This window comes from Plectrocnemia conspersa, unplaced genomic scaffold (assembly GCF_051122295.1).
Source record: "Plectrocnemia conspersa isolate PC_06_02 unplaced genomic scaffold, ASM5112229v1 ptg000013l, whole genome shotgun sequence".
NCBI classification, from domain to species: Eukaryota; Metazoa; Arthropoda; class Insecta; order Trichoptera; family Polycentropodidae; genus Plectrocnemia; species Plectrocnemia conspersa.
This window is the reverse complement of record NW_028277177.1, coordinates 23,104,548-23,131,639: the sequence shown is the minus strand read 5'-3', so window position 1 is coordinate 23,131,639 and position 27,092 is coordinate 23,104,548. Positions and strand designations below refer to the sequence as shown.

Genomic DNA, 27,092 nt, shown 5'->3' with positions numbered 1-27,092 from the left:
CTTCAACGTTTTATAAGAAAGCATGACATTTTATAATAAATTGAAGTATTTATAAACGAGTACTCATTAGTCCTTCAAAAACAAACCATATTTGTTTCATGTTAACAATCATTTTTATTTATTCAACTAGAAATTTCCAAATTATTTAAAAAAATAAAAATATGCTTACACTGCGCTACAGAGATGATCCAATTTAATCGCAGCAGCACTGTGCTTACAGTGTGTTTATAATAGCCATGGTAATTTCTAATCCCAGTTTTAAAGCAGACAAAATGTTGTAAAACGGCAAGTAAAAGTGACGTTTACAAATTTGTTTAAAATTTACTGATTAAAAAAGGATTGATAAACTCTATTAACAATGAATTAAAAGAAAAATCTAAATCTGTTTCTTATGAAACGGTTATCGTTTTTACGATAAAAAATAGCACAATAAGCTGTGAGTTCTATGGTAATAATGAGTCAATTATAAATTTTTGCATATTCTATCTTCAGTATCCATTGAGTGAAGGCACTTAAAAATCTAAATTTTTAAATTATAAAATATGTGCTATGATGGTTATATTTATGTTATATTGTATTTTTTATTATTATTAATTCTCTAAGGCGTTGCCAAAATAGAGAAGTCATTGTTTTTCAAGAACACTCACTAAAATTGACAATGACAAATGTTTAAACAAGCCTTTCAACTTATCGAAAGCAGACATTAGGATAAAACGTAAAACGTATACGTCTTTTTTGCATATTCAATTTTATTCAACATCCATCTGCGTACATTTTAGGTATATGCTACGTAAACCTTTCAACATGTTTTCCCTTTGACACTTGATGTATCTCCTGCACTTTGGTATTTCAGTGATATTTGCGTCTGGATTATTGCTGTCTTACAATTGTTTGCTTTTTCTTGTAGGTATATTTTTTATATGTGATAAACATGATTATTAAAATTGTTATTAGTAGTTTGATACAACTGTATTAATATAAAGGCCTTTAATGCCATTATATATATCATAGTTTCAAGTCATAGTTTCTTAACCTATTACAATAGTTTCTCTATATTGCTCTAAAGTTTGCTCAAAAGTCTGTCTCGCAGTTTGATCTTTCTTAAATAGGATTATCTTTTTGCAAGGCTTAAATATTCGATTTCTGGAACTACCAACATTATTATATCTACACAAGGCCACTCATATAATCCTATCAATTTATCTTAAAAAATTACAAGCTTCAAAGGTGAGGTAAAAATATGTATGTACATATATCCTGACCCTTATTACACGCTTTGAAGATAAAAATCATTAATTTGGCATATGATGACATACAAAAACTAGTATTAGTCAAAAGGAAACATTAATAGACAAATTTGATTGATATACTTTAAAAGAGAATATAATTGGGAACCGATGCCATTTATTTTTAAAATTCTGTCAATATCCTCAAGAGTTACTCATTTATTTATAAAATATTCGCTACGTATTTCATTTTACAATCAGATCACAGATTTTCTTTAGTACTAATATAGCAAAAATCCTTTTACCTGGTTATTGTCCATAACATACTAATGAGCTTCAAAATTTAAACACAAAAAAACATAGTGATTCGATGAGTTCGCATTTTTAAATCTTTGTAAAACATTTTGAGTTTATTATTATATTTTTTATTTGGTAGTCATTCGTCGTGACTTTAAAATGTATTTTTCAATATCGTACAGTCGATGTTTTAATATATAAAACGTTTTCTTTACAGTATTTTTAATCATTTTTATGAGCTGTGAATATATTAATTGCTTTGGCACGGAATAATACTAGCTTGAATGTTTGTTATTTTTATTCCTCCAGCAAACATTCGTCGAAGCGCATGTTCTGATATTTAATGACACACATAATAATTGATAAGTATCAAAAATGCTTGCAATTGATATCATTTAAAAATATATAAAAGTCACCATTGAAAAATATTCCCAAAGTTAATTATTTCCCAATCTCCCCCGAGCGGCCGGGTAATAAATTACTGCCGAAAAACTGTAATCGCCAGATAATCCCAATGTTATTAAACTCCCTAATATACAATTCAATTAATTAGGGCGGAGTGGTTGGCTCTGTGTTTTTTTCATCCTCAGTGGCGTAGGAATTTAAATAAGCGAGCGAGCCATAATCGTATATATCCGCGGAGGAACAATGGAAGCTACAGGTGGCTGGTAGTGGGCGGAACGGCCGCCGCCGCGTGTAATGGGCGGAGGAGGGTCGCTTTTGTGTCTAGGGGACACAATATGCAGGGGTGTTGAACGTGCTGGGCGGGATGGCGTGTAATGACCAGGCCTTCGGCTTTACTAGATGTAAATAAGCGCGAGACGACACGGTGCTAATTTTCGGGAACCTAAGCTTTGATTTCCGGTGTAGAGTAAATAATATTTTGCCGAAAGAACCTATTAAAACAGAGGTCTGGAGCTTATTAAATGTGCTCGATATATTCCGTCTATTTATCATATGGTCTATCTTTCTTCTGAATATGTCCTTAAATGTATGACTTTTAATCTTGTAATACAAAGTGTGTAGAATAATAAAACTTAACTCAACGAAATGTAATTTAATACTCAATAAAAATATTTGTTGATTAATACTAAAAATAATTGCAGTATGAATATCCAAAATTCAACAAAACTTTCACAATAATAAGGACGAACTCAACATGCAGTGCTTTATCTCCGACACACGCACTAATACAATAAACCCATGCCTTTGTGCAAATAATCTTGAGGAGGATATATATTTTTTAAAATATGGTTACTGTTAGTTCGTCTTTAATAATTTTGAATATAACTTTGTTGTGTTCGTCGTTAATATTTTTTAACAAATCATGTACTCTTAAACTTAAATCTGCGACTATGAGCTGACCGTTGTAGAATAGAATTTTAATTTTATTAATAAAAATTTAATTGTTATCCTGCAGGTTTTGTATTAGTAGAGTGGTACCTTTTATGTAACAAAAAACAATTTATACTATTCGTCGTCGTTGAACGACGACGATATTCGGGATATCGTAAATATGAACAGTCCGTTTCTTTATTTATCTACGAGAAGAAAGTCGGCAGGATAATTTTATATAATATTTAATTAGATTTTGTATCTGTCTTGCGATACAACGATACTCAAATTATTTATTCTACGTAATCTATTCAAAATATTTTGATATATCAATAAACTAGAATGCTATAATAATGATATAGAATAACTTTCTCGATCTTTTTATTATATATACATCTAAAATAAGCATTAGGTTTCATTCAACCTTGAACACCACACTAGCAAGGTATTAAATAATAGCATAATAATAAAATTATTCAAATTATGATTATTCTAGCTTTTTATCGTTTTTTATTATATATAAATGTACATAATTTAATTAATACGCTGAAACAATAAAGCAAGATGAATACATATTAGTATTAATTTTCAATTTAAATAATTATTTATTTTAGAATTTATAAATATATACATAAATTACACTAGAACAAAAATATGAATGTATATAAAACACACACATTGATCTGAGATGTATATTTATTTTTTACAAATCATTGAGTTTCTATTAGATTCATTTTGCTCTGTCAATATTATAATAATATCATTTCTGAAAGATATATAAATATATGTTTATTTAAAACATATTGGTACGTACATTATTACGCATTATTCTTAAATCAACTTTTTAAAAAACACATACCATCTAAAGTGGAATCTGCCATCCTTGTTATTTCTTGTTCAAAAAATTTCAATAGAAAAAATTCTGGAAAGCCCCCATACATTATTGAAATCTGCCGACTCTTACGCGAAGCGGTTTCTTTTGATCTGATTATTATTGTATTATCATTAACATTTTTTTGTCATTCAAATACTTCTAACCTTCATTTAAAGCTTCTAAGAAAGCATGCATATTTTCAAGCATCTGGCACGGACTTACCATTTTTATGCAGCGGTTATAAAACACAAACAAATGTGAAATCTTGATTTTTCACTATACTTAAAAATAAACTCTAATCATAACGAATACTTAATGTGTACATTGAATATTTATAGAACAAATAATTTTTAAAATTAATTTTAGTGTGATACTTTTAAAAATAATTCCTGTAACAAAGCCGTTTATTTTTCACAAGTTTAGCAAAAATACATTGTTTCTCCTCTTCTTTCGCATCTCTTGCGGATGTTGTTACCTTATATTTCAAATGAAAAAAAAACAAAACAGCTTAAAAATAATTAAGTAGTAAGGAACATGTATTTGTATAAATATTTTGGAATGAGTTAAAAATAACCGGTGTTTTTATGTAGTTTTTTCAAGATATAATAATCTTCATAAATTCACTTACTATAAAATTATTCACTACAAAGAAAAATTATGAACAACGAAAGGTGATTCGAAAATATTTTTTGAAATAATGTAAGACTGTACATTTATTAAGATATTTTGGTTATTCTTATTTACTGCGATAAAATTATTAATAGCTCGAACATACATGTTAGTTCAAAATATTTTCTTATAATCGTTCGAGTTTTGCAGCCAAAGGTATGTGACTTTGCAGTTAAAATAGTCTTACATTATATAAACACATTAAAAGTATTATATGAATTGAAATAGCAGGCCATAGAAGTCTAAAAGTCTTCGCTGGCGTGTCGGGTTGTATTATTGTCGGCTGTGATTTCGTGGAGCAGCTGGCAACTGTCTTGATGTGTTCTCGTGATGATGCTGAATGATCAGCTGATATGTCACCTGATGTCGGCTTCCAAAAACCGTCCGAAAAATTACAGTTTTGTTTTTTTTTACAAATCAAAAACCGATTTACTGGTTTTAATCGTTCTCAGAAAATTAAGATATTTCGTATGTCTTAAAATTTTATTTAAAAAACTAAATATGTAAGTTTGCTTGTAAATGTAGTAATAATGGTAAAATAACCAGAAATAGATAATAATAGATAATTAATTATTATAAATCGTAAAAAATTTAAATAAAAAACATTAAAATTGACACCGCTTGCAATCGGTAACCAAAGGGTAGAATAACAATAGTATTATGTACAGGGTAAAGCGTATTTCCTAACGCGCATCCTTTCCAAACAAAAAGTAATTTATTAATCGTACTTATGGGTGATAAACATATCGAAATGGATTTTGAATTAATAATGCAATTTTTTGGTCTTAAGATCTCTTTTTCATTGTTGTGAAAATACTGTGTGTGGCTTCCATTTCGTTTGTTCAAATGGTCGTTAGTATGACCTATAAATTATAACAAATTGTGCAGGTGGTTGAAGTTATTAATTCAATTTTAAAAAGTCGATTATTTTGTGTTTTTATTTACTAAAAAATATAAAAGGAAAATTAATAATATTTTTATGCCAATTTTTTTTGTACATTATTATTATTAAAAAAATAATAGCTAAACCATTTTGATAACAGATGGCGACACTTGTATCGCATGTTCCATAATCGTTTCTCTGGCCCTCAAAGTTAGCTACACACGAAAGAGTTCGTGTTATTCTTTCTCTCGAAAACAACGTTTTCCTTCTATATTTTTTCAAATTACCCTTCGTAAGGGTGTGTCTTTGCAATTTTTATGCGAAAATTTTACGATATTGCAATTTACACTGCCGTCCCGACCCTCTGGGTTCGAGGAGAATGTTAATAATACACATGGCGAACGCCGACGCCGTAGACCTCTCACCTGTATATGGTACATTTATAAGTATACCCAGGTACATCCACCCTGTCGGTGTCTATGCAATTTAATGCATGATGCACTTCAGCGTCCACATGGACTCGCCCTTTCATTTGTCAAGATATCTTCATCCGCTCCGTATCCGCCTATCTCCAACATTATAACGAGACATTAAAGTTTCATAATTGCGTGGTGTGGAGTAAGGGGGAGAAATGTAACGGACGAGGCAGTCTAGTTTAGTTTCGAATGTGAGAGATGTCTTTGTCCGACGTTTGAGGTATTCAAATAGACATAATATTAAAATCATGTAAGATTTACAATTTATAGTAAAATATCGACAACATTCTCTTCGTATTGAATGTTGGGTTACTCTCAAGTCAATTTATTTAACTTTGAAATTCAAATATTGGAACTCTGAGTCTCGAGCAAAGTATCTAGATATATAAGGTGATTTGATTTTCAAAGCTTCAATTCGAGACTCAATATTTAAAGAAAAACATTATATAATTTATACATAATGAGTTATATTTAACAAGTATCTATGTAACAGGATTTTAAATATTTAATATTATTTTTTATCAGATCACGTCAAATTTAATAAGCATAGTAACTATATATCTAGCGATCTACTTCCATACTAATGATTTTTCATTTATTGATTATAAAACTTCGATGTATAATATATTTTATTATTATTAAAGCAACATAGACTAGTTAACTTAAAATCGTTAAAAAATCAATTATGTATAATTTTATTCCGTTTACCAGCCTGAACATATATTTTTAAGATAATGTATCTGAATATTTGTTATACTGTGAAACTGAGATATAATTATAAATAGTATTATATTAATATTTATAGTATATTTAGAAATTATAAAAGTGACAATTTCACTTTAATCCATTTGACATAATTTAATTACCAGCTCACGCGCGTAAAAGCCTAGTTCGTGTTTCTTAAGACTTAACGGTTTAATTACCTGTCACAACTGGGGATTACATTTTTAGTTCGACACGATTATTTATTAACGGAAATTCGCGTACTAAAAATATCGGCCGCCATCTTTTGCACAATATATATTATTGAAGATGGGGACAGTTAACCCTTCAATTGGAGAACTCTTCCCCGTAATTGAAGACGGGTCGTGAATAACTTGAGACGAACAATTCACTATTGACTTCCACGGGAGGAAGCAAATCAATGAGTAGATGACAAGTAATGCCCTCTCGGTTAGTTGGCACTTGGCACGAGAAGACGATTCTCAAACGCATTCGTAATGAGACTGCTTGAGCGTAGATAACTCGAACATAATAATTAGATATTTTAGTTAAAAAATATAAATTGTTCTTTTAATTAATTATTATTCAAATTACTAAGTATATTATCGCCTCATAAATTTAAAATATTTCAGAATAATTTTAAATAATTTTAGAACCCTCAATATTTATACTCTTGGTAAAACTTCGAAAGGCACTTTATATTGCTTGAAATAACACTGTAATATTTTCTTATTTTAGAGCATGGCAAAAGTGTCGAGAAGTCGAAACTTTCAAATGTAACAGATTTATGGCCATTATGGTGTTTTAAGCTCTAAAAGGCACATGTGATGTGCTAGTGCTACAATTTACAAGTAACGGTATTGTGGCTTGCATTTTAGATCAAAAAACTACTGTCTAATATTTCTCTAAAATTTGATTTAAAATTTTTGGACCAGTCCCCTAACTGCCTCTTTTTCTCTCAGATTTTTATTTATATTATTTTATTATATACAAGTCTTGTTGGTCTAAGCTATAAGACCTTATGCTGAGACCTTGTTTAGTAGCTGCATGAAACCGAGGAGCTTCGACGCATTAGCAATCACGACCCAAATCTAGCATTTCGCTTTGCTACACTGCGTAGACTAGAACCAGAGACTAAGCTCGACCTCCTACCTGGTCTGTCGCGATTGCCAGTCACGGTCGAATAAACCGGCGCCAAGTTATTGATTGTGTTAGAGACGATTATAGTCAGTCGCATTCCTGTGTATCGTGTCTTTAAACATGTTTTTTTTTGTTGTTTTATACTTGAGCAGGCATATATCGGTGCTTTACAAGTCCTGCTCGCGTATATATAATTTAAAAATCAGTAGTAAAATAGTGTGTTTTTGAAGCCAATTTGAAAAATAAATTAGAGAATTGGCGTCACGAATTCGGTCTAGTGATTTTCAGTTAATTATTGTTTCTCGCCTAAGAGTAATTTGTAATATCATTTATTAGTAGCTAGGGATTCGATTTTCTACCTCCCGTCTCTATGAGACATATTGTTATATCTTTTTTCATGATATTTTTGTGCGCCATTTTGAAATTTGTTTATATGTGGAGGCACATATTTTTTAAAAATATTACGCTTCAATAAATTCAAGTGATTTACATCCTTAAATTATACTAAATAACCATATTATTAGGCTCAAAGGTGAATGCATCTTTAGGTGCCCAATGAGTACTAGCGATTTTCTTGATTACACGTATAAAAGCCATCCACGGTGAAAGGGTTAAAGTATGCTTAGAGGAATGTGGTATAAAGCAAATTTAGAGACACTTGCGTTCGTGTTTAGCTTCCCTTCCAAATCCAACATTTTATGAAAGTTTATATTTTTATAGTGGTTCTCATGCCTAACACTTCTTATATGATGCAAGGCTGTAGTGGTTTTTCTTGAGCTTCGAAGCTTATGTATAAAATAGTTGTTGCGAGTTTTGTGGTAAGTGATGGATGCGTAGCTAATATGCATGATTTTTCATGCACGAAGTTCGACTTACGTATCTAGCAGGCGCGGGCGGTGAGATACTTTCCCTCTAGATCGCTCGCGTGTTACGTGACGAGAGTGAGTGAGAGATAAGAGCACGTGGTCAGCATGCTCTTATCTCTCTAAGAGGGAAAGCATCTCACCGCTCGCGCCTGGTATCTAGTCCTCGATGAATAGATGTGACAGCTTCTGTTCTTGTACTCCATCGCGTTTTAATGTTAGTGGCAGAGCTTTTTTTAATTATTCTCAGTGAGCAGTAGAATAAGAAAAAAACGCATATATACCATAACATTCAACTGTTATGAAAAAAGTAACCACGACTATTTTAAACATAGTTTACAAATAATTGTGATTAAATTAAATTGTTATTTGTATTTAACACAATAACTGAAGCCCAGAGACCATGTACAGCAAAGAATTATCGCAGATTGGGTGTTAAAGAAGCAGAAAGTTGAAGCTGATTTTGTAAATAAAATCTTTTTCTCTATTGAGGCACTTGTCAATCTCTTTGGGTATGTTAATAATCAAAATTGCCGCATATGGGGCGAGAAAAATCATATGATTCACGTGAGCATTGTGTTCAGGCGGTGTCATTGGGCCTTACTTTTTTTGAAAACGATAAAGTGATAGTCAATGTTGAGCGCTATATGCGCATGATAACCGATTATTTTTGACACCAAATCTAAAATATTGATGTGGAAGACATGTGCACATAGGTTGCAACGATGGATGTTTTGCGTGAAAAGTTGCATTGTCATGTTTTAGTGACGTCAATTGGCCACCAAGATCATGCGATTTAACGCCGTTGGGTTTTTTTTTGTGGAGTTATGCTAAGAGTTGTGTACGCCGACAAACCCGAAACGTTAAAGCACCTTAAAACCAATATCTGTCAAGCTATATCGCGTAGCCCATATGGACTATTTAAAACCTGCAAAGCGACAACAAAGCTGCAACATTTATTTAAAGTCAAAAACTGGGCTGTAGTTCTAGGATAATTATATTTCTGATTATGAAGGTTGATATACACGTGCTTGAAGTATATAAAGTACTAAACTAGGCTGCGTAGCATCTTTTTATGAGACTTTATCATAGTCTTTCGACGGCTTCTGAGACTTCTTTGCGATAGTTACGCCAATGATTTATATATAGATATTGGCAGTAAAACTGTATTTGATCTCTTCGCTACTTTTACAATGATAACGCGTATTTTTTAGTATCGTACTAAATTTTCATGCCCAACAGCGTCTCATAGTGAAATTTCGCACTTGTATTACCTGTGTTCCCAAGGCATGCAATATATGCACTGTAAGCGCCGCTTGCATAATCTTTGCAACGGAAGCCGCGGGGTTCATCTGCTCGTGTCGTTTTACGGCCAAGGCATTACCGCATGCGGTGAAGATTGTCACCTGCTTAGTCCTACGACACGTCGTTGCTGCGTCTCTTATTTACACCTAGCGTGTAAAATCTGCCGAGTTTATTAGTATTCAGCTAAAAAGCGAATTAATTCGCCTCGAGCATATTTTCGTTCCGGGCATTTCAGTGCAAATTGCGCCCAGAACGGCATACGTGCCCCGGCGCTAATGCGACTCGGCATCGGATTGCCTTTCGAAGCGTACCGTGCTCGAAAACAAAAATGCACTCGAACAAAAAAGAGAAGCGTAAAGTACCCTATTCATCTTTGGCTTTTATGTATGTGTTCTCGCAGTTGAAACTCATGAAAATTCATTTTTTTGCTCAATGAGAGTCGTGTATCGAGTCGGTGCCATTATGACAAATTTGATGACCTTTTAAAATGAATCGATCCATAAGTGCTTGAAGCAATGATCATTAGCACGTGTCAAAATCATATTTTCCACTATAAGACTATTAGTCGTGGTGCTGAATATTTTATTTGAGATAAAGACAGGTCAGACTTAACGCACAATTAAAGTTAAAATATAAGGCATGCTCCATGACAGAGTTGTAAAATCGCTTACTTTAGGGCTCATGTGCAAATAGATGTGCCAAGAAGTCTCGAGTCTTGAGATAGCATCTGTAACAATAGTATGTACGGATCCGATATTGACATTCACTTCCTGAGCAGAACTTCTAAATAAATGCGCATGTTTTTACGAACAATGACTTATGCGCAACCCACCTAAAAAGTGACGAAGACTACCGAAGCATAGCTCATCACGGATGGACGTTAGTCTACATTTAAACACATCTACCCACTGACATTATTCTCTCACCAATTTAGGCATCTATTATATTGTTGCAACATTATTCTATGAATTTCATGAGGATAATTCACAAGAAGATAATTACTATGTTTTTTTTAATCAGAGGCTTTGAATGATTTATTTTATCTTTAGTAGAAATTTCTACTTAGTGAGGGCAACCCATAAAGATCAAGTCTTCACGGACCTTTGTTCCAACAAATATACGTCCACAAAAAATATCTATCTTACTAATGCTCCAGCCGACAAATGGTCCACATTACATACCATCCACAAACAAAATATTATTTTTTTTTTAAAAAGAGCGTTCAATAAATCGATGAATGTGAGATACTTTCCCTTTCGCTCACTCGCGTGCTAAGTGACGAGAGTGAGTGAGAGATAAGAGCATGCGGACCGCATGCGAGCGAGCGAAAATATCTCACCGCACGCGCCTGGTAAATACGTATGTATATATTCGAATTTTAATTAAATATAACATATGTACATTATTAAATCTAACAATTAGTCCAAGTATACGTCATTAAAAATTTATATTTTTAATGGCGTATTTACAATATTTTTAACATAAATAAATTATGATTTTTTTGTTGCAACCATACGGTCGATGTTTGCCACTGAATTAGTAAAACTAATTTTTAAAACATGAATTAAATGAGAGTTTGTATTTCTCGAACGTGTCTTTGATTGTATGTTTTATTCTGTAAAATGCATGTTCACATATGAATGTGCTTCCAAAAACTGAAATTATACATCGAGCAAAACTGTATATATTTTTCTATTTTCTGGTAAAAGCAAATATTTTTATGTAATAATTTCAATGTATCGTTTGACTGTAGAGCTAGTAATTCTAATTGGATATCACCTTTTTTCTTGATCCGTTACATAATTGTAGTATCAGATAAACATATATCGCCAAAATTTCGAAATATTTTTTTTTGAGAAATTGCCAGAAGACACTTTTTAACAAATTAGCCATCAGTAAAAGTTCTACCTTCCTTGGCAATAATTTGGGCAACACTAACCGATCCTAGTTGTGGCAAAATTTTTATTTTTATTTTTTTTAAAATATTTTACTGATTTACTATGTCTTTATGTTCTTCAAATATTTAACAATGTTTATTACGGTAATATCGTTTTGAATTGTAATCTTTGATTACAGCAACAGGCAAATACACTTACTCCCGCAATGTATAAAAAATAATAAACATTGTTGACTGAAAATATGACAATTACTATTTTAATATAATTTTTTAAAACTAATTTTTTAAGTATAAAATGTATTTGAAAGTTTGTGACCTGTCAGCTATGTAAAAGTTCGGGTAATTCGAACAATTTTGATTTTGGGACGAGATGAGCTTTGTTTTTTTAGCAAATATATACTAAGTACTCATTTGATGGATTATTCGTAATTGAACTCTAATGTTTCAAGAAGAATTTTAGATTATAGATTTTTCTATCCATCCATATCTAATATTTGCCAATGTTGTGAGCAAGGGTCTTTGTTTCCTGTTAAGAAAGCTTGATGAATTATTTAAAATAGAGTTGCACGTATTTGAATATTTTCAATTTTTATATACCTTTATTTTACATGCAAGTCAATTTTACCTAAAAAGGGTCTTTGTTTCAGTAAAAGAAAACACACGGGTTAAATTGCACATGTTCTTCCCTTGCATCGAAAATTCTATGAATCTACAAGTGCTTGTGTTTATCGCTTATACATTTTGTAAAGGCCGTATTGTATCGTCGCCAATCTATACCATATTTGCGCTAACACAGTCAGTACGATAGCTATCCATTTCATCATTATTCATAATTGAGAAAGAGATGGCAAGTTTGGGTTATTAGCTCTAAATCTCACGTACGGATATACGTTCTATATAATAAGCTTACTGTGTAACTGTTACCGTTGCTATAATTTGATGATAAAACCAGTGTACATGGGAATGTAATTTTTCAAATTACTTTTTGCTAGTTTAGATTTATTTGGATTTATTTTTTTAAATACAATATTAGGTTATGTTCAAAATATTATAATAAAAAGCTTTAGAAAACTTTAGTAAAAATATATTATTTAAAGACAGAGTACGTGCTGTTAAGCTAGACCCACGCTATAATTCAATTAAACTTTAACCTTATTCCCACATAATTTTACCTTACGACACCTAAACTTAATTGTATTTTTTTTTAATCTCAGTGAGATCTTCACTTTTACAAAGAAGCGTTTGCAATTATTGTTACTAGTACAAACGAGACAGCCTTGGTCCAGATGAGAGAAGATCGCGTCTTTACCGCAAGGTCGCTCTTTCGAGATAACAATCGAAACGCAATGTTTCGGCAAACGCTAACGACGTCATCGTCTCTCGTCCAGAATAAGTTTTTTCGATGCATATTTCTTTCAAGCTACGCTCGGTTCAATTATAATTGCCTTGTTCGTCATGCTCGGTGTAGCTCGACCGTGTAGCTAACTTGTGCGGGGATTCGTCTGTGGGTACCTCTCTCTGTGTGTGCTCTATGCGCCGCTGTTACGCTTTGGTCTAGTTCAGGTGGTTAACTTTAAGCTACTTATTAGCGGCGGTATGAAGATTGTGAAGTTGCAAAATGGAAAAGATTTTATCCACACGCGGGCACTGCGATCGCTGCAAGTTGATATGTATGGCAGGTTCTATAATAACTTCAATGTGATTCTTTCTTCTTACATTTAAAGATGGTAAGCGATTAACTTAGATTAGATTTAATGTGAATCTCATGCTCGAATATATTTTACTAATAATATAATAATCATATATTTATGAAGTCTTTAAAAATAAAGCGATGAAAAAATATATATAACACACCTTTCTAAACTAACATTATAAAAATCATAATAGATTTTTAATACCTTCATTTAAAGAACACTGACATAATCTATAAAAATATTACGTGACACCATATTAAGCCCTAAGGCTCTAAAATAGGCTATACAAGAGCAAACTTAAATTTAAGTATAAACATAAATGCCTAAACACATCTTACTTTAGAGTAGGGATACTAAACATGCGGCTCGCGGGACGCATGCGGACCGCAAAGTTTTTTTGTGCGGCGCAACACTCCTAACCATTACCAAATATTTTTAAACAATTTTCCGTGAAAATGTTATACTAAAATTTATAAATAAATATTGAAATACTTATTTTACGTCACCATACCACGAATTACAAATCATTTAATGACACTTCTCCTCGCGGGCCGTTAATATGTGAAACTATTGATCCACCGCTTCTGGATACTTCCTAAATTTTTCAATCAGGGGCAAGAGTACTATTTGCCTATTTATTCCAATGAAATATATTATTTTTTGTCAGTTATGATTTTCGTTAAGAACCTAATGAGAAAAGAGTGCGTAGAAAATTGTAAATCTGTTTGTTTAAAATGCGATATTTTTTTCTTCTAAAAACATATATGATTGAGATATAATTTATATATATATAATCTTATTTTAATTACTGCACATTTATTATTTATTTTAGAATATTGCACATGTATTATAATTTAAAAAAATATACATATCTCTCGTATACTTATTTATTTCTACTCATGTTAAAAGTAACATAAATTATAGTTTAAAAACGTACAAGATTGGCAATCTTTAGAACATGAACATTTTTTATGCATTAATCCGGACAAAAGTTCAGACATCAATTCGAAATTCTGGCAACCCTATTCTCAGATACGTTTTTGTGCTTATGAAGATTAGGATCTAAAAGTAATCCAATTAATAATTAATAAGGCATAAAAACGTACCGTAAAATGTGCTTTAATTGGTGTCGCTATTTTTTAATTTTTGTCGTTTACTCCCTAAATTAAGAAAGATTTATATTGTCGTAGCGCTGAAAATACTTCCCCTATAAAAACGGGAATCGTGCAATTATTATACCCAGTGGAAATCAAAAGCTCACCCCTGATATCATATTTTATCTCAAATTGGTAATTTTGTGTTTATGATGAGGTATTAAAGACGTAATATATTTTAACACAGAGTTTTAAATTAAAAACAATATTTTACAGAATTTGCATTATGACATTGTTATTAAATATTCTTGCTAAGTTTTTCGTACGTATGCATAATTCAATCATAGTATTAAATCCGTTTTAACATAACTAGTGAATATATTTACCAGCACGATTGACGATTAGTATAAGTTTATTGACCTGAAAAATATAGGTTTGAATCCCATATGAATATTAGTGTTTTTAAATTATTATCGCGTCTGGCAGTTAGTGATTATTATATAATTGTAATTTATATCGATCTTCACAGATTATGTTACCAAGATTTTCTTTTTTTAATTTTTTTTTTGTTTATTACATAATTAAATAATACATTTTTATAAACATATATATTTACATTTCATTGGTTGCTGGTTAATTACCATTATCACAATTTACGATTGATTTGCTAAATTAAGAGGAATTACAAAAATAAGAATAATAAAAGAACATAAAATACGTTAAGTTTAGGTCAAAGTACATAAACACTTTTAACAAAAAAAAAAAAAAAAAAAAATTATAAATATATATTTTTAATATAAAACTCGTGGACCTGGAGCTGTTAAATTAATAGATAAAATTTATGCGTCAGAGCAAGATGTGCTTTGGCATTTTGTGTTTATATTTAAATTTGAGTTTGTTTTTGTCGTAATCACCGATTCTTGAGACTAACGGGTTAGTATGATTTCGCGGTATTTTTTTATAATAATTATTAGTATGGTGGTGAACATGTTCTTTAATAGTTGGAATTAAATATTTATTATGAAGTTTTTTCAGGTTAGTATAAAAAGGTGTATTAAAAATTATTTTTATAGCTTTATTTTGAACAACTTGTAGCTTAGAAAAGTTAGTATTACACGTATTACTCCACACTGGGCAGGCGTAAGTCATTGCCGGTCTGATTAATTGCTTATATATTAGAATTTTATTTTTAGTATTTAACGCACTTTTTCGATTAAAAATTGGTTTTAACGCCGCAATGGCTGCGAGCCCTTTAGATTTAAGTTCGGTTATATGTTTATTAAATTTAAGTTTGGAGTCCAGGTGAATTCCGAGGTACTTAACGCTCGCCTTCCATTCTATACACTTTCCCTGCTCGCTTATAATAGTCGGGGGCAAAGGTTGTCTTCGAGTTGTAAAAATTATAGCCTCCGTTTTGTCCTGATTTATTTTTATTTTCCACTTTTTGAAATAATTACTTAAGAGAGTTAAGGATTTTTGCAATTTTATTGAAATAGGCTTAAGACCGTAAGAGCTACTCATTATCGCCGTATCATCGGCATACATTGAAAGACAAGTATTTTTTAAAATAGGTATATCATTTGTGTACAAAATGAAAAGGAACGGTCCAAGTAAACTCCCCTGAGGAACACCAGCTGGGATATTACGCGGTATCGATTGTTCATTATTTACTGAAACAACATAACTTCGACGATCAAGGTAGGAGCGTAACAAGTGTAGCAGATAGTTAGGGGTTTTATATTTGTGGAGTTTGTAAATCAACCCATCATGCCACACAGTATCAAACGCTTTTTCCACATCTAACAATAAGAGTCCCGTTGATTTTTTCATGTTAAAATTAGCAGAGATGTGCTCTGTTAACCTATTGAGCTGATGAGTCGTAGAGTGGTTTTCGCGGAAGCCAAATTGTTCATTGATAATTTTATTCCCCAAAGATCCCTTTAAACGTGATAAAATTATTTTTTCAAATAGTTTACTGAATGACGGTAATAAGCTTATTGGACGATAATTAATTGCGATAGTGTTATCCTTTCCTGGCTTTCTAATTGGGTGGATCTTTGCGGTTTTCCAAATAGCGGGAAAGTACCCGAAAGATAAGCAGGCATTAAAAATATTTGTTAGATAATTGATGCTAATTCTTGGAAGTTGTTTTATCGTAACGTTATCTAATTTATCTATACCGGGACTTTTTCTATTCTTTAAATTTTTTATGATGTTATTAACTTCTGATAAGCCAACTTTGTTCACTAAACTAATATCTACGCTAGATGAATTAATATTTCGTATCGCACGGGCGACTTTGTTGTCTATTTTTGAATCTAAGTAATTTACAGTAAGCGAATAAGATGTGGAGAAAGCGCTGGCTAAATTTTCTGCCTTATCCTTGTTCGTGCTTGCGATGGTGTTTCCATTTTTTAATGGGGGTATTTCCGAATGTTTATATTTAAGTGATTTAGTTATTTTCCATAAGGAATTATCTGCCGGGTTTAGATTTTTTAGTTTACGCGTCCACGATTCGTTTTTTATTTGCTGAATTTTATCGCGAATATAACTAGTTACGCGGTTTATTACAGATTTAAGTCGCGGAGATTTATTATTTTGCCACTGTTTTCTTAGTTTATTTTTGATTTTTATTATTTCGATAAGTTGTGGAGTAAGTTGATTTTTATTATTATGATTTTTACGCGTCGGTATTGATGATATTTTGGCTTCTTCGATAACGGATGTTAAATAACTGATATCATCGTCAATTTGTTTAATGTTATGCGGAGTATAATTCTGTCGCTCATCTTGCAAACGAGACTCGACTATATCTTTAAACTTTTTCCAGTCAGCTTTTAAATAGTCAAAAAGCGTTTCAGAGACTACCTCCGCTGAACCCTCCAGCGAGAATAACACTGGAAGATGATCAGAAGACAATGCCTGAACGCAATACATTTCTGACGTATTTAAGTTACCCTTGACCAAAGCAATATCCAGAATTGACGGCGTCATGTGATTGGAAGGGTAATGCGACGGTGAATTTGGAAAGTTAACAATCGTGTCAGAGTCGCTCAAGTAGTTAAAAAGTGACGCTCCAGATCGATTTGCCCCAGAACAGCCCCAATGCATATGACGGGCATTGAAGTCCCCAGTCAGAATGACCGAGTCTCCTAGAGAAAATATCGAATCTAGATCACTCCGGAGCAGTTCGTCACTAGGCGAATTATACCCCGCAGCAATTATTATTATTTTATTTTTATGAATAATTTGAATCGCGACGGTTTCTAGATTATTAGTGTTAGTGTTTATACGTGCGTGTTTTATCGATTTTTTAACAAATATCGCGACCCCTCCGCCTGGCCTTGAGGGTCGGTCCCTCCGAATGCAGGCAAAGTTAGATAAATATACGTTAACATGTGGTTTTAGATAAGTTTCGGTGACTACGACAATATCAAGTTTGTACTCACTGATTAACAGCTCCAGCTCTCCGGTTTTGTTACGGATCCCACGGGAATTCCACGTCATGAGTTGAATGTCTTCTTTAGAAGAGGTCATCGAGATACTCGACCATCATCAAAGCAATTTCAATTTTGCTAGCGCACTTTCCGGCCTTAGTTCGGATTTCCTGGAGGATAGTCAGCATCCTGCGAAGCTCATCAGTAGACATGGCTTCTGATGAGGGCTTCTCAGACTGTCGGGCTTGGGGGCGTTGTTGCGTCTTAATTGGGGTGGCTTCCGGGACGATAGTCGGTTTTTTCACTGCTGGTTTCGTTGGCCGAAGGGCAGGAAACTGACTCTGTTCCAGAGCGAACGTTGGCTTGGGTGCGGTCAGTACGGCGGTATGTGGCTTTTGCTGCCTCTTCTTCATCTGCAGGAGATATTCTGTCCTGCGAGGACAGTCCTTGTAGTTGGCCGGGTGACTTCCGCTGCATCCAGTGCAGGTTGCTGGCGTCTCTCGGTCTTTTTTAGTGCATTCGGAAGTGGCGTGGTTTCCTGTGCATTTCACGCATCTGGGGTCTCGTTGGCAGTTCCTCGCAGCGTGGCCATACTGCTGGCATCTGAAACATTGAGTCGCGTGCGACTTATTACGCTTGTATTTTTCAAGCGTGGCCTTAGTGAAGCAAACGTACCGGATGCTTCTTATGGACGTCACCGTCGTCTCAGCGGAAAATTGCGTCAGGTAGAGCCGCGAGGAGGTCTCTGCCTTGGTGTTCATCGCCGTTACTTTGACGACGCTTAATCCTTGCCGCTCCAAATCAGCAGCGATTTCTTCAACGGGAACCTCAGGAAGCCCCCTCAAGACAGATTTAACTGTCTTGTCTTCGTCGGCAGTGAAGGTGTGAAAGGCACGGCGGCCCTTCAAACCATCCATCAGGGTCGCTCGTAGTTCGAGCGTCGCACACTGGATGGAAACATTACCTCTTCCGGTGTAGCGGAGGGTAAAATTACCTGATTTGGTCATCGACTTGATGAGGTCGATGGTCTGGAGATGTGTGCCAACCACCTCCATGATGACAGGTGGCACTCTTGCGTGTTTACTCCCGGCAACTTCGGAGAGTTTGTCATACCTGTTATGACTTGAAGTCGGCAACAGGTTGGCGTCAGTAGAGGGTCGGGCAGTTTTCTTTGGCATCTGCCATTCTTGTTCTGCTGATGGCGATAGGTACGCTTTTAACGTACCCACCGCACGCTTGCGCGTAAGCGTCTTCTTCATCGCGCCAGCAATGTCTCTGGCGTCGTAGTTGTTGCTAATGGTCGCGGGTGGGGGGTCGGAGCTTTGAACGGCAGCGAGAGCAGGCGCGGATGCGTCCGTTCACCGCTGAGGTACAGAGCAGAGAGACCAAGATTTTCTTAATTTTATTATTGAATATGGTGGTGATTAATTAAAATTAAGTTGGGATATACTATATAATATTTTATTTTTAATAATGAGCTACTTCAGCTCATCAAGAATATTATATATGTATAAAAAATATACAAATATTTATTACCCATGGAAAATGTAATTTTTTTATTATACATAAATTGTTTTGAATATTAATATTTTAACTATAAATATTTATATATTTGTATATTTCCTGTTGCAACTTGACAAGCGTTAGCCCAATACACTACAACGGAGTAATCTTAATCAACAACTATAAAATAAATTTGCGATATCAAACTAAAATAAAAGTCTGTAAAATAGATTATTAGCTAAATTTTATTTTATTTATCCGTGAGAATAGGAAAATATGGGAAAACATATTTTATGATTATCGCTTAGAATTAGAATTAAATTATTAATCAAGTCCGAACTACCAGACATAATAGAAATTAAAAACATTAGGGTATTAGGTATTTCTAATACACGTCACCGACCTATACCATTGGTCTATTGTGCTAGTAATATTGTACAATATAAACACGTATTATGAAATAAAACTCTTATTAATGAAATAAAACATATTTTTAATGTGAAAACACCAAGATAATTGCCTATATAATATGTATATGTTACAGTAAACGCTTTTTACTAGTGAAAATATATTTTCACTGGCTTTTCAGTGAAATCATATCACTGTAGTATTGCTTGAAAACGAAAAAAAATAGCGTTGGTGAAATAAATAAGTTATTAAAATGCTTGTACTTTTTTTACAGCCCAATATAAATACAATTAACGTTAAAAATGTGTTATGTACAAAAATAAGATGTTTTTCCAAAAAATGTGTTTTAACGTTTGTTTAAAATTTTTGCATTGAAATTTTATGTTTAAAAATAACAGCAGGTGACAATTATTTTTTCTGTTTCCTGAATCTGTGGATTATTTAAATATTAAATTAATCTATTATTAATAACCGTTTTCACGTTATAAATTCTCATTAAAGATTTTTTCCAATGTAGAACTTAGTGATTTATCTGTACATTTGAAAATAACTATTGTACATTTTTTATAAGAAATTTTGATATTAAAATAATCTTAAGAATACTACTTTTGTATTTTTGTTATAAACTATAGAAATATAAATAAATTAAAAAATTCCCTTATACCTCGAAACTGCGTTTGTGTCAGATAGCATGTTAATGTTTTAACACTTTGTATACGGGTTGTAATAACGCACGGCAGCTAACTAAATTATATCTAATAGTCCATAAGCTTCGAAACAAAAAAATAATTTTATAGCAAATCAATTTATATATTATCTTAAAAATAGTTATATTCCGAATCGACTTAATTAAATAAAAATTAAAGCACTACAAAGACTACAAAAAACGTTTAGATTTTTTCTCTCGCTTTTAACGAATATTCTCGTATTATATACGTATATATTTGTTCTTCTGCATACAAAGTGTTAAGATTTATTATAATATTAGCACTTTACCACCTAGCTCCACCAGAAATTTGTGAATCATTAGATTTAATTTTGACGTCTAAATAGATAATGCAAAGCTCATGATGAATAATTCATTTTGGTTTTGGTTGGTATCTTTTATTAATTATTTCTAACGTACTTGGAAAAAATGTAAAATTTAATGAACATTAAACTTATTTTTTATTATATTTTTTTAATGCAATGTACTTTGTATTATTAATTCATAATTTAAAAATATTCCAATGTATTAAATATAACTGATTTTATTACTGTGTTTCAGCTTTAACTGATTCGAATATTGGTTTGTGTAGTTAAGTTTAACATCTGTTTATTTATATCATTTTTGAGCACTACTAAAAAAATGTAGCAATAATCTTACGTAACGTGAAAATACAAACAATATTTTTACGTCACCTTAACGCGCACATGCACGCATATACATCCATCAAAATAATAAAATCTGACACGTTACACACAAAACGTCTGAAAAGTTTCCAGCTATGTTGCTACATTCGAAAAAAACCTTCTTGATATATATACACTTTTTTCTTATTCTTCTTCAAATCGATAAATAAATGATCCGTTTCAAGGGTTCTTCCAGTGACCTGTTAACAGAAAAATAAAAGTAAACAAAGACCCACTTACTGGATATACTGTGTACATGTGCATATGTATGTGCGTTATGGCAATACGCTCGTGTGAATCGGAAACATTCAAAAAGATTATGATATGACCAAGACGAAATCTCGGCTCGAGATTCTGCTATTGGCAACCGTTTGAACATGAAAGGCGATTGAGTTTCAATCTGTTTGTTACTGGAACGGAAGCACCACTAGCTCGGACGGTCGACTGAACTCATCTGTAATAACAACCGACCGCTCAGAAGGGGATGTCTTATTCTATAATAATAAAAGGGAGGTTTTTATTTCACGTTTATGTGGAAAATAGTTCGACTCCCTGATACAATATTTTATTTATAATTATTAAATTTATATATAATATTGTATAAAGAAATATTCCGTATATTTTATGATGGAATCTAAACAAATATTTCAACAATTCATTGATTATTTGGTAACGTCAAGGTACTTGCCATTTTTTTCCTATTTTAACTTTATAAGAATGTGTAGGTTTATCATTCTCGACATTGTTTAATTTTGATAAATTTAACAAAGGTTAAACTGCTTAATATAATAAACGTGTAATGTTGTATATTTTATGGAAAATAATATTTAAGAAACGAGATGTTAAGCTCAATTGAACATTGGTTAAATAGATATTATTTATTTTTATTTTATTAATTTATTTAGTTAATATAGTAAATTTTTACACTAAACATAAACATATTAGAATTTTGTATATAATAATATATTATATAATTATTATTATTAAGCAAAGCTTATTATAAATTCAGAAGTACCAAATACAAATATATGATGGTTATTTTGATTGAACCCTTATTTATATAACTGATCATCAAAAATTAAATTTACCTAGATTTTCCTAACCTCTTAGATGATTAATTATTATTTAGCTTGGTCGTAAATATTAGGTATTAAAAAATCTTTAATAATGAGCCATAAAGAATATTTTGTATGTTTTAAAAACATATATATTGCTAACAAAATATGCATGTCTTACTTAAAAATTTAATAAATATGCGGAGAATAAATATAAAAATATTTATTCTGTATGGCTAAAACATGTTAAATAATGTAATTACATCGAAACATTGTATTCAGCTACGCAGTAAGATAAGAATGGACAAAAAACTATGTCTGGTAGAAAAAAAGTTAATTACAACACAAGCTTCTTTTCAATACTATAATTAAAAATATTATCTTTTTGTGAAATATTGTAGATAGTTGGCAATATTTTTTGCTTTTTTAATTACAACATAATCAAACTAATTAAAATATAGTTTTAAAATCTCTGCGTTACATAAATTATATTTGTTCTTTTAGTAAAGATTATCGTAATAAAAAAATAGGTTAGGTAAAAAATTATTTGTTTAATAACATAAATTAATCTTCTTACCAAAACATATATAATATTAACCTAAATAATATTAATGTAATCAATGTGTAATTCTTACATATGTATGTATGAAGATATCTTATCTTTGAGGCAAACCAGTGAAAATTTGTTGTTGAGTGTAATTTAAACAGTTATTCGAAATTATATTTGTGATATATTTAATTACGTCCATTATAATACACGAAAAGCTCAATGTAAACAGATATTGCCCAAACAAGATAAGCGCTAATGGCATAAAACACTTAACGCAAAATGTGTCAATGCATATAAATTTGTAAACACGAAAGAATGGCTATTGGCAGTTTTAAGAAACAATTGAATGTTTTATTATCAGAAGATAAGCTTTCGTAAAAAATCTTTTAATATAGTACAAACTCAAAAGATAAATTATGTCATAGATAATATTTATTTTTATTTTATTGATTTATTTAGATAATATAGCTAATTTTTACACTAAACATACATATAATACATAATATAAAAATAAACAGAAAATAAAAAAAAACTTATTAATATAGCACGAATGTGTTTCTTTATTCCATTTAAGAAAAACGCTACATGTTTACTTTTGCGGATTGTCATAAGAATATTTTTTCCCTGGGCGTACTCGTTTTCTTATACCTTACTATCCTCAAATTATTAGTATTAAATCTATATACATCTTTATTTATTATTAAATACGAAGGGCGGTTGCTAATTAGTTGGCCTTGGCGAGACAACACAACTTTTTTAGTCAAAACTAGTTTCATTTCTCAGCATAATCTTTTTTTAGCTCTATACATTTCTTCAATTTGTCGATGTTTTCCAAATAATACGAGTTCTGGAAGCCCTCAAAATAGGTTTCTGTTTCAGCGACGACCTCCTCGTTCGACCCAAATTTCTTACTACCGAACCATTTTTCAAGTTTGGGAATAAATAATATTCGCATGGAGTCAAATCAGGAAAACATGGTGGACGAGGAACCAATTTGTAGCTCAATTCGTTAAATTTTGTTATTGCTTCAAATTGCGTCAAATCGGTCCAACACTTCTGTATAATATACTATTGTGATCGTTTTCCTCTTTTTAGGTAATCGATGTGAATTATACCGTTCGCATCCCAAAAACTGTAGCCATGATTTTGTTAGCCAACAAATATACTTTGGTTTCTCCGGCTTGGATCCATCCAACTGCTCCTTTGTCTCTAGTGAATGTGATGTATCCATGTTTCGTACATGGTTAAGAAGCGGTGTAAAAATTCCTTTTTATTGCGGTTTAACATGACTTTAACACTCCATCGAAATGGCCAGATGATAGCGTTTGTTGTCGATAGAGAGCAAGTGCGGCACCCATCTGGCAGAGAGCTTCTGCATTCCCAAAACGTATGTAAAATGTTGAGTACCCGTTCGGTTGAAATCTCCATGGTCTCAGGATCCCGCGCTTAGTCACTCGTTGATCGTCGATTATCATTTCATGGATTTTATCGAACTTTTCTGGCGTGGTGATCTTATATGCACGGTCTGGACGCTCATCATCAAAAATGCTCATACGACCGCGTTTAAATTTAGCAGTCCAATATTTTATTGTTAATTTCGAAGGCGCAGAGTCCCCATAAACATCGTTTAATTCGGTTTTCTTATTTTAAAACAAGTATATAATACTGCACAATATTCGATTTTATCCCTTTTTGTAAAAATTCAAAAGTTGTTCGTTATCAATGACTGTTGACCTACTCTCATTGCCCTATTTTTAATTTTTTTAATTTATTAAATTACACAATAATTAAAATGGGGGCAATATAATACTTTCGTATTTTTTACATATTTTTAATCCTAGATAATATATTTATTTTTCCGCTAATTTTTTTTATTATGAAATTACAAGGTTCCTTAATTTTTTTTTATCTACAGTTACTCATACATATTTTATATTATCAGCTATTTCTATAGTATAGGTATTTATAAATATTTTTATATTAGTATTTAACATATTTTGTAATTAATAAATTTTCATTTAGTTTAAAGACGGTATTTTTTTTAACCATTTTTCTATTATACTTCATTCATTATTTTAATTATATACTATATATTGAAGTGTCGTTCGCAAACAGATTTATTTTACATTTTTTTAAATTATTAATTATATCATTCATATATAATATAAACATGAATAGTCCCAATTAAGAATCCTGTGGTACACTGTGAGATAATATTTAATCTTTGGAATACGCATAATTTATTTAAAAGTTGTACTACTTTTTAAAATAATTATTAAACCATTCTAAAATTATTTCAGTTACAACGATATTCTCTAATTTCTTTAACATTATTATTCTGTCTGTTTTTTTTTTGAAAGCTCTATTGAAATCCAAGAAAACACATCCATTGATTTTGTTTGTATCCTTGGCTAACAACCAATCATTTATAACTACTTGTAATGCAGTCTCAATAAAATGTTTTTCTCTGAATCCCGATTGATGTTCACATTGAATGTTTTAAGAACTAATGAAATCCTTTAACTGTTTGATTAATACTTCTTCCATGAGTCCTTTTTTAAATACATAACAGATACATATCACAGAAGCAGTAAATAAAAATACATGGTAGTACGTCATTCTGAGTATTTCTGTTTTAAATACAGAATCGCAAATTTTTGATTTCTAAATAAAAGTTTTATCACATTCTCAGCATCTTGGTTGTCAGATACTTAGAATCCGCTTTAAAGACTAATATTCATAGTGACGGATAAACACAGAGTTTAACTCAAGTCCACTCGACGACTTTGAATGAGTTATATTTATACAATCTACTTAACTAAGACTATATAAAAGGAGGTCAACGATACAATACATATAATATATTAATTAATTATTTATTTAAAACATATTAATTATTATTTCTTAATTCGTCAAGATTATTGTATTAGCATAATTTATCAGTAAATTAAGTATTTTATATTTATTTAAAAAAGAGATACTGACGCGTGAAGAAAAATAACAAGTGCTCCACTAATTAGTCGCTGGTGTTTAAAGGGTTAAAATCGCACGAGAGTGGCGTCTCCGTAAACTCTAGAGAAAATATTTTTTAATAAACGAAATGGCAAAAAAAAATATATATTTTTGAACGCCGTCTACAACAATGGAATGAAAATTGTTACATAAGTGCAGCCTAGTTGTCGTGGAGACCCGACAACAAGAATAAAAACTGTGAATAAGTAATAAACGCATACACATAGAGCGGCGGTTTAGGAGGATGGCAACGAGACCCTGGAATATACATATTTAGCCAAGGCCCGTCATCCCCTGGGAACGTCTTAATATGACGGGCAGATTTGTATGTGAATATAAAGCAAACACACGACAACAACCGCGAAGGGTAAGTAAAAAAATAAAACGGAGCGAGTAAATGCTTCGGGGCAAACAAAACTCGCGCAGGTAACACACGGGGGGCGGACTCACCCCCTATCCGACAAGACTGGAAATATTTCATAAATTTACTTTATTAAGAAGCCCGTGTGCCTCGGCTATATTAAATATTACGCGGAAACGAGGACTAATAGCGTCGTTTTTCTGCGTAATCGTAACGTATTCGGCCTGCGTTCCGAATTCTTCCGCTCGTTCTATTGTCGCGGGCTCGGATTATTAATTTCGATGCGATTTGCGCAGAGGAAGGAAAATAAATAACGTTTATTCGAATACTGTCAACAAATAAACAAATCCGTGGCGGATTGGTCGATTAACGAGATTACTCAACACGGGATAATGCCTTGCATATGGCGCGCTGACACTCCTAATGCGATAAAACTTTAAACATCATAAAATTGCAAGATTGTATTTTACATGTTAGTGGAACGTGTGAGATTATGATTTTTTTCTTATTATTTATATTTATTATATATTTACAAAACAAGTATTTATTTTATATTTCATTCAAGTCTTAATAAGTGACTAATACTGATAAAAACCTATACCAAATAGAGTTAAATCTAAGTTGAATGATCTGTAGCAGTAACTGTAGCTTAACGTTCAATCTTTACAATAATAATTAGAAACAACTGCATGTGTAATTTAATAATTAATAATGAGTTTCAGTTTAATTTGTGGCGACCACCCATTTAGGCACAGTGCAATAGTTCCCGAATTAGATTGCATATTTCATATCAAGTCTACCTAATTAATAATTAAATAAAATATCATTGTTACGTTGCATACAACTGTGTTTGTTTATCTAGTTTAATATGTACATAAATAATTACAGTTTAAGGACA

At 31.8% G+C, this 27,092-nt stretch overlaps 2 protein-coding genes across 2 annotated transcripts in view; one reads left to right on the top strand and one right to left on the bottom strand.

Moving 5' to 3' along the window:
• Window positions 1-27,092, top strand: part of heph (polypyrimidine tract-binding protein 1 heph) — a 413,796-nt gene that overhangs the window by 79,963 nt on the left and 306,741 nt on the right. The window lies entirely within an intron of this gene.
• Window positions 15,900-19,289, bottom strand: LOC148227631 (uncharacterized). Its single transcript, XM_088202653.1, has 2 exons — window positions 18,589-19,289; window positions 15,900-18,516 (listed from the first exon to the last, which is right to left on the bottom strand). Exons 1-2 carry the CDS (start codon window positions 19,170-19,172, stop codon window positions 18,000-18,002), a joined length of 1,101 nt encoding a protein of 366 aa, XP_088058779.1. The 5' UTR covers window positions 19,173-19,289; the 3' UTR covers window positions 15,900-17,999.